At 35.7% G+C, this 9,501-nt stretch overlaps 1 protein-coding gene across 1 annotated transcript; it reads right to left on the reverse strand.

The window, feature by feature from the left end:
* Nucleotides 1–5,255: 5,255 nt before the first annotated feature.
* NCED4 (nine-cis-epoxycarotenoid dioxygenase 4) lies at nt 5,256–7,909 on the reverse strand. The gene has a single exon (XM_086600043.1). The coding sequence runs from the start codon at nt 7,366–7,368 to the stop codon at nt 5,470–5,472; it is 1,899 nt and encodes a 632-aa protein (XP_086456169.1). The 5' UTR covers nt 7,369–7,909; the 3' UTR covers nt 5,256–5,469.
* Nucleotides 7,910–9,501: the final 1,592 nt, after the last annotated feature.

Here is a 9,501-nt window from a genome sequence, read left to right on the forward strand (position 1 = left end):
GGAAGTCTATTTTCCCTCTTTTGCTCTATACTTCTATCCTCTTTTGCGGGCTTTGGTCCAAGCAATGAATCCTTTGGCCTTGGGCTTCCAAATAGGCTTTAAAATAGGTCCAAGTCGCATCCTTAATAGCTTCAATTCCTTGGCCTTCTCCATGATTGTCCACAGGCTTCCCATGTGATCCTTAATGCTCTGAATTGCTCCGTTTTACCCCTTTTTCTCTAATATTCCACAAAACTCTCTCTTTCACATATAAAATCATAAAACATAACTTACAAACACTATTAGTCCACTAAGATGGCTAAACAAGAGGCATAATCGAGGGTTAAATTATACTTTTTGAGCACTTATCAGCGGGTTAGGCTACCACTGTACCAAAACTTAAATTCACCACTAGTAGTGGTTTTCTTATTCCACTCTTCCACAGGGGAGCATATAAATTATGGAGCGCTTCTTTGGCATTGGAGGATACCAGACACCTTGGACGATTTCTAGTCTTCGTCTTTTTGTAAGAAAATTAAAAGCATCAAATTCTATCTCCTCGGAAATGCCCATCTCTGAATCCATGTCAGAGTGTTTTCATTTCATCGACTGTAACAAGTAACAACAAACAATACGACTAATTAATTAATACCAACTGTAATCTAATTACAACCAGACATTATATAGAACCTCTCCGACACTATAAAGTGACAAGGACATTGAAATCACCATCAATCCAGCACGAGGCGCTAGGGGATATGATTGTGGTGTAACCTCTGGATAGGGTGCAGACAAAGAAAATTCTTCTAGAGTATCGAATCCACCTAGAAAGTTAAATGTTGAAATGAAAGTGGGAGAGCGAAGAAACATCATTATCATAGCCATTTTGATATTTCTGGCCGCACAAACTAACTCAACTCTAACAGGATCGATTTCTTTTCCAAGTCCACCAACATGACATTTACCTAACAGACCATCTGTTAGAATTTGTACCCATCGCAACTTCTGTATTGTCATAGACTTGTGCTTACATTCAATCTTCGCAAAACCAACTGAAAACTTTCCAGAAAGTACATTTAGGCTCTGAATGTTCTTTTCAATACAATAAGTAGACATGTCTAAAACTTCTTCACAATCACATACCATTTCCCAAAGATATTTAGCTATGAAATTGGCGTCAAAACCCCAGGACCTCAACAAATCGATTTCCACAACCAGATTGTAAAAGTATTTACTAACTACTGTTTCCGTGTCTAGCTTGAACTTATACAGCTTATTCACGGCCACAATGAAAATCTTCCACAAATGAGCCAGAGTATCAATATCTGGGCACTTTGGTGATTGGGGATGCCATTTCAAGAAACCCTTAAAAGCAGGACCATGCCACTAGCGCAACCGAATTCTTCCTTACTATCCAGTATTCATCAAAAGTCCCTTCCTCTACATGTCATTTCCACCACTTGTTCGCCTTTTCCCTTCTATAAAAATCCCTTACAGATCTCTCCTCTTCACGACCCTCACAAGAATCATAAAATTTCATGAATATATTGATACTGGTGATTTGACAGAATATAATACGGCACTATACTGGAATTATAAGATACTAAATTAGGTGGGAAGTGTGGAGATAAGAGTTTCTCCTGCTCCAAGAACAGGTGTTCCAAAGAAACAGAATGAAATATAGGGAACATTGGGCAGGAAAGGTAGGGAAAAGAGAGGAAAATGTGTTTCATTGGAGTGTGTGGAAGAGGGAGAAGAAGATCAGGGCAAGTCCTCTTCTGAAGCAAACTGCAGAAGATGGGTAGAGAGAAAAGAAGATGAGGTACTAACTTGGAAGAAGCTAATAAAGTAATTACGCATGATTCAACACATGGGTAAAATAGTATTAACACTAGAGAGGAAGAAGGGCATGGTAGGAAGTTCACATTTGTTCGCTAACATCAGCAAGTGGGTCCGACGTCCTGTTTTGGTACAAAACATATATGGGTCAACAATTTTAACACCCTATAGTGGAACTCTAATATAAGAGATATAATTTTCTCTTTCCTATGTGGCACTCTAATATGAAAGATAGTCTTTTCTAATAGCCTACAATCCCATGTACATGGAACCTCTTTGGAGAGTTTGAGTGTATTTCTAATTCTTATATTTAGAGAGTTTGAGTGTATTTCCAATTATTATATATTTGATCAAATAAAAAAAATTGCTAAAAAATAGGTGATTTGTAGAAGGTAATTTCCTATTACGAATCAAACACTTTTAGTTTTCCAATTCTTATATATTTGATCAAATAAAAAAATTGTTAAAAAATAGGTGGTTTGTAGAAGCTAATTCCATATTACAAATCATACACTTTTAATGTCTATGATAAATCACCAACTTATTTCGAATATATCTTTAATGCAGCCTCAAAAACATTATATATTCTTCAATTAAGAACTTATAATAGGGTGTAAAATCTGCTTCCGACGGTTCCCCACATTCTCTAAGGATTATGTGAGATATAGTGATATACCGAATTAGAACACTCAAAATGTTATTCGCATAACCCTTTCATATACCTGGAATTTGTATTTGTTGTTAGTTATTAACTTCTTAAGAAGTAGACCAATATACTTCCCGAGTAAGTGCCCGAATATCCATCACGCACTCTCACATTTTTAACATATGCACTTTTCTTCCTTTTTGTTTTTCTTTCTTAGATCTCATTCTGATTTTCAAACACATCTAGGCTACAATATGATAATATATATTAAAAGTCTAAACCTGTAAAAAGAACACCGACTTATTATGAAGGGGTGCTTTTATTTGCACATTTGATTTATGCTTCTTTGTATGACATTATTTCTTTAGACAATCTAATGATATATCTAATAATCATCCAAACCCAACCTCTCACATACATACACTCAAACACTTGATTCATAAAATGCCAAAGTTAACACGAGATCAAATGCCAAGGTGCAAACTCTCCCAAGTTCTTTACATATGCACTTTTCTTCCTTTTTGTTTTTCTTTCTTGGTTCTCATTCTGATTTTCAAACACATGTAGGCTATAATATGATAATACATATTGAAAGTCTAAACATGTAAAAAGAACACCGGCTTATTATGAAGGGGTGCTTTTATTTGCACATTTGATTTATGCTCCTTTGTATAACATTGTTTCTTTAGACAATCTAATGATATATCTAATAATCATCCAAACACAACCTCTCACATACATACACTCGAACACTCAATTCAGAAAATGTCAAAGTTAACACGAGATCATATGCCAAGGTGTAAACTCTCCCAAGTTCTTTCTCATTAATGTAGAGAACTGTACTTCTATCGGTTTAAGAACACTATGAAAGGATCAGACGATCACCGATAGTCATATTTGGAAGACAGGTAGATGTAATGTATAGTTATGCATGTGATGTTGTTTTTCTATTCAATGTATATAGAGCAATAGAGTACGTTTACATGTGGATCCATAGAGCTTTTTCTATCACAATAAGAGCTGACTATAACAATCTAGATTTCATATTTAGATATCATTGGGAAACACAAATGAACTCAAAAGCAAAATTGTATTTGGCACTTGGGACGGTTTCCTTTAGGGCCCAAATGGTAAGCAAAATCTTAAATATATGTACTTAACTAATTTCATTTATAAACAATACATTGGCTTTCTTTGAACTAAATATATACAACATTCTTACATTTCATTTAAGCTCCTGGAACACAAATTGGAACTGACTCTTATAACAAATACAAGATACGGTGAGTGAAATCACTTCATTCAAGAGCGAGGATTAAATTAACTGATCAAGGCGACTGTCTTTGGTTTCCTAAATTTTGTTCTTGTTTTTCCCGAGTACAGGAAGATGGGATAGTGCTAAAAATAAATTTTCAAAATTTGTGCTCATTCTAAGTGCAAGAAGATGTGATAATGCTAAAAGATATGGGTTAGGATGCTTATAGAATGTCCATATCATGGAGTAGAATCCTGCCAAGTATGTTTCACCTCTCTAACTTCATAAATGGGTGTAGATGCTTATAGAATGTCTATATCATCATGAAGTAGGATCTTGCCAAGTTATATAATAATATGATGTCCTATATGAGATACCCTTGGTATTGCATAAGAAAGCTATCATTAAATTTGCATTGTGATGAGTATTTCAAAGCGATGGAACTACAATTGAACTTACAATAGCTCAACAACCTTTATTCGATACGCAACAAACTTTGGTTGCAAAGAGAGCCACCTAAATATTTTTTGGTTGTAGGAATTTTAATAATTTTGGAGTAAAATATATCAAAGCTTAAAACTTCTTATGAGTGTTCTACTGGTAATTGATCGATAATAATTATTTGGTCTAAAAGAGTGAAGAGTGTTTGTGTGAATTATTGTTATAATTATTTTTGTGGCACTTTATTGATACCATCAAACTTAATCCTTTCAATATTAGTACAATATTGGAAGAACTTTGTGGTACTATTTATTTATCTGAACTTTGTTTTGCAATGTGCTTGCAGAAACATTGAGATAGATAAATCTACTATAAGAAATAAGGAAAAATGTGGAATAAAATGGAATATTTGAACATTTTATTGTAAGTTAGTTCAAAGTGTGTTAGAAGCTTCAAGTTTGGAAAATGGAATGTTATTTGAAAGACACACTCTTCTTCTATCCATTTGATTATTAGATTGTTCAAATATGAAAATTAATGGCCATTACTCATTTTACCCAACCAATCTTACGTTAACACTTTGATATGTTCACATTGATGAAAGACATAGAATGACATGATCTTCTCTGTTATTCATGTTGGAATTGAATAAGTATATTTTGCATGTATACAAACAATCACCTAGAAAAAGAGAAAATACTTGGGGGATTATTTTAAGTAGGTGAACACATTTTCTTGAAAGAGAATTTTTTTTGTATTCATCAATTCATCGTAGAACACGTTCATGTGATAAATCTTTTTAAGTGGGAGTAGTGCATTCTTTGAGGATATATAAACAATCAATCTGTTTTAGTGATTTGATAGATATTTTAGTAATTTGTACACATAATTACGTAAGCTGAGCGGTGATGATTTACCGCTAAATCACCATAAATCTAAGAAAACCATTATACAAGTTAGATCGAGTTTAAGATAATTTTATTTGAAAATTACGACTTAATATCCTTAACCACAAAGTGAAAGGGTTTTCTCAATTTGATCCCTTAGTTTCCAAGTACTTATGTACTATAATCGCTACTCTTTGACGTATTTAAGTTTATTTTCAATAAAAACATATTCTGATTCGAAAATTGTGTGAGACATTTTATAAAACCTTTTCAGCACACAAAATATTTAATAAATTCGTGTATTTGCCCACTACTGATTAATATACTAATTACTAAAGCACAACCGTCATTATGCTTCTAAGGGACGGGGACCATTGCTTTGACTTCTGGGGTGTTACTTTATTTATTCAACTGCTAACTTTTTACAGCTTTGTGAGATCAGTGTCCCTCACAAAGAGCCCATGGAAGCCGTAAGGTACCCGCCGGGGAAGCTTGACTGATGCTACAATGTCTAGAGTTGGTGATTGAGCATCCATCACCAAGAACCTAGACTCCCCTGAATTCTCATCATGCACATACGTTACCAAGTACCCGTCGTCCTCTTCCAATTCGTCGGTATTCTGTTGGTCCTTTGTTTTAGGTACAAAGAATGGCTCCCCTCCGTAGCACCCATTACCGAACATTCTACAACCTACTTCCCTTCCTCCTCTGATTGACCAATCTAACTTCACTACCCCTGATATTTTTGGCATTGGGTCTCCCACCGCAAGGTAACCATACTTATTCTTCCTACCCATGAAGGCCGGGTTGATAACACCAAAATCAAGATTCTTGGTGGATATTGGAGATCTCGTTATCATCCCAGTCTTAAGGTTTATCCTTACTTTCTCAACCGACGCATGGATCAGCTCCATCCTCTCTAAGGTGTGCTCTACAGAGAGTATGTTTGGTGCTACAAGCACTATACTATCCTCTTCGTCCCAGGCATTAATGGCATGGATGATGTTGAATCCTGGCACGTCAAACCATTTCATTTCTGACTCATCGCTTGCGTATCTTGGGATCACACCTATCCTTGGTACCTTCTTTTTGTCTGCTCCGACCACTGATCCACTACCTCCTAATAGCTCCAATGGATTGGTAGTCATACCTATTTGTATATCTGCGAAAATTGCATGCTTTTTTGTGATCGCAAAATCATGGATAAATGCTGGGCTTGTCAAGGTGTATATGGGAACGTCTGGCTGCTTTGATCCATTTTCATCAATTCGAAAATAGGTAAGAAAGGGAGGCATCGGGCTATACCGGAATGCAAAAGTCTCGCCTGTCTGTGCATCTATTTTAGGGTGAGCCGTCATGCTGCTCATGGAAGAGACTTCGCCGCCAAAATTATGGCGTCTAATTGTCACTATATCGCCATCTGAAGTGACTCGAATTTGATAAGGGAGGTCAGACTCTCCTAAGGCAAAGAGTTTGTCACCAATGAAAGCAAGACTTGTGTTGGCTAGACCAATGCCATTGGTTAAATTGAATTGGCCAGACAAGACTCTTGCAGCTGAGAGAGCTCCGCGTGCAGCCATGGCAGGGAGGCCATTGAATCCAGAGAATACATTTGGAAAAACCGGAGAGCCAGTTTCAGTCTCGATTTTGTATTTATAGGTCTCAACGTAGCGGCTGCAGAGAGTGGCACGCCCATTTGATATCCTGATGGAGTGCAGCATGCCATCACCATCAAATAGGTGATATGGTCCTTTAGGGAGGTACTGCGGATTCGGTCCATTTCGGATGTAGGCACCGTCTAGGCACGATGGCAGAGTACCCTCAATCAAGGGACAATCTGTAGGAGGAAGCTCCTCGACGGGAGCAAAGTTGTTTGAGAGTACATGCTTTGGATCGACGGAGGGACGAAGAGGAGGGTCGATAAAGTTGTTCACAATGTCATCCAATGCGCTAAATAACATGGACGTGGTGCTTGTTTGCAGTGGTGCTGTCCGACGACTCTTCTTAGAATGTTGTGATCGTGCTGGTGCCTTCGTGGACGTTTTTGTTACTGTTGCGGCACTAGGACTACGTCTACCTATGACTGTTTGTTGATGCAGTGCTGATGTTGGCTCATTAGTAAGAGTGGTCGAACTTGATTCAGGGTCTTCTTGGGGTTTGTCTTGCTGAATAACAAGAGCGGAGGAGATGTGGAAGGAAGGGGTAGTAGTGATGTACTTGTGAGGTAGAGAAGGAGATGTTGTATTGAACTTAGATGAAGATCGGATGCATTTTGGGTGGCGGAATGCGTTTGTGAGAAGGGAAGAGGACATGGCGTCCATTATTGTTACTAGTGGACTAGTGGTAGGACCTAATTAAAGCATTCTTCGAAAGCAGGGAACCTAGATCCAATTTAACTCCGCCCACACACCTGGCTGGGCAACTATGCTTCTTCAGATGGAAATATGAATTGGTTTGGAACAGATGATAGTTATTTATAAAAAATCTGGATGGATGCGTGAGATGAAGTTAAAAGAGTTTAATATACAATGTGAAATCCTTTTCACCTCTTTGCTAAAGGGAAGAGAGGCAGACAAAAATGTCAAAATAAAATTTAAACTAAAGCAACAGAAAAAGAAAAATCATACAGTTAACACTTCGCCAAAAGTGCAAAAATGCTAATAATAAACGTACTTTTGAAACAGTTTCTAATCACCGTCAATTAAATAAACACGGTGTGCCTATGTGGCTGTTAAGATCATCCACCAACCTTTCCTGCTAATGTGTGATTTTTTGTGCCTATGTGGTAGTTTATATTTTGTGATTTTTCTTTTTCTTTTTATAGCTAAGGTGAGCAGTTGTATTATAAAGAAAAGAAGAAAAGAAAAGGTTACAAAGAGATGTAGTGGCCCTTGAGAAGGATCAATACAAAACCGTTGCTTGCTGTTACATGGCAAAATTTTGATATTTAGGGAGGTTGATCATTTAGCCCAAAATATGGCTATTGCGAAAAATTCACATTTTGGTTTACCAAAGCCACATTTCTGATCTTTGTGTAGTCGAGTTTCTGCACAATCTCTTCAAATATTTTTGGTTATGTGGATATCACGATCTTAACAAGAAGAAATCATCATTCAAAAAAGAAATAGATATTTACAGAAAATGTTTTATAAGAATTAATGAAATAAATATATGAATTGAAATTTCGCGTGGGTGTGTCGAGCTGATTATTCCTACAAATTTAAAGGTGGCCACTTCTTCATGGATTTTATGAAAGTGTCACGAGCAAGGGACCATTTGGAAAATGGATAAGTTGTACATATGGCAATTTGGCATGGCAGCATTTAAATCCTATTAAGCAAGCAACAAAAATCTACTTTGCAACTTGCAAGTTAATACTTTGTAGACAGTGTACCAAATTCAATTTCTATAGTTTATCTCGTCCCAATGATGACTGGAGTCATGTGAACATGAATGGCAGCACGTCTCCGTGAAAACAATATATATATATATATATATATATATATATATATATATATATATATATATATATTTTGGCAAATCTGTTTTTAAATGAGATCGGTAACTTTTTGATGCTGGCAAGATTCGAGTTCCAGACTTCTAGTATCATCACCCAAAAATTTTACAGACTTTGCTAATAAGCTATCTTCATACTTTAAAGAGCGGCAGTGGCGGAGCCAGGAAATTGGGTGAGGGTGAGCCACAACTAGTCACTATATAAAAACTAAAATAAGATAACACCCAATTTGTCGAATTTTTGTTTTCCCTTGCATATTTTTTACAAAGTAAAAAAAAAAAAAAGCACAATTCGAATCCCATCACAAAAGATATGTAAATTTTGGAATTACAAAAGACTACATTGCTTAATAGATCGATTTAGGAGAAAAAAAAAAATTACACGGATATTTAGCTTTAGAAAATTAGGAACTTAAGAAGAAAGTGCCTACAAATATATGCTTCTTACAAATATATATGCTTATGGAAACCACTTTAAAATTCCACAAATAAAAAAAACAATGAATTCTTTAGAACTGTAAGGAAAATAGTCCAAAAGGCATTGGGAAAAAAAAAAACATAGGCTAATAAAAATATTATACAATGTTTAGACATTTTTTTTTTGGCTAAAGGGTAATTAATATTAATAACAAAAAATGGTGTTACAGACTTACAAAGCGTTTACAAATTCTGGATTGGGAACATAATTCTCATGTTTACGCTTTCTCAAAAATCTATAGTGGGTAAGCAAAATTTGGATTTTCAAACTAGCTTGTTGCGCCAACATGGTTTATGATCCCACCATTGTTTTAAACTATACATGTTTAGACACCAGTATATTTTTTTTGTGGTCACTTTAGCATTTATTTTAATTGTTTTCGTTTTCGTTTTCATTTAATCCCAAAATTCCAATCAATGCTTTAAGTAGATTCAAAAGTAAATTTACTACAATTTTATGC

The sequence above is a fragment of the Coptis chinensis genome, chromosome 1 (assembly GCF_015680905.1).
Source record: "Coptis chinensis isolate HL-2020 chromosome 1, ASM1568090v1, whole genome shotgun sequence".
In the NCBI taxonomy this organism is placed as follows: domain Eukaryota; kingdom Viridiplantae; phylum Streptophyta; class Magnoliopsida; order Ranunculales; family Ranunculaceae; genus Coptis; species Coptis chinensis.

Coding starts and splice junctions, on each gene's coding strand:
- NCED4 (XM_086600043.1), bottom strand. CDS start 7,368: ATGGACGCCATGTCCTCTTCCCTTCTCACAAACGCATTCCGCCACCCA.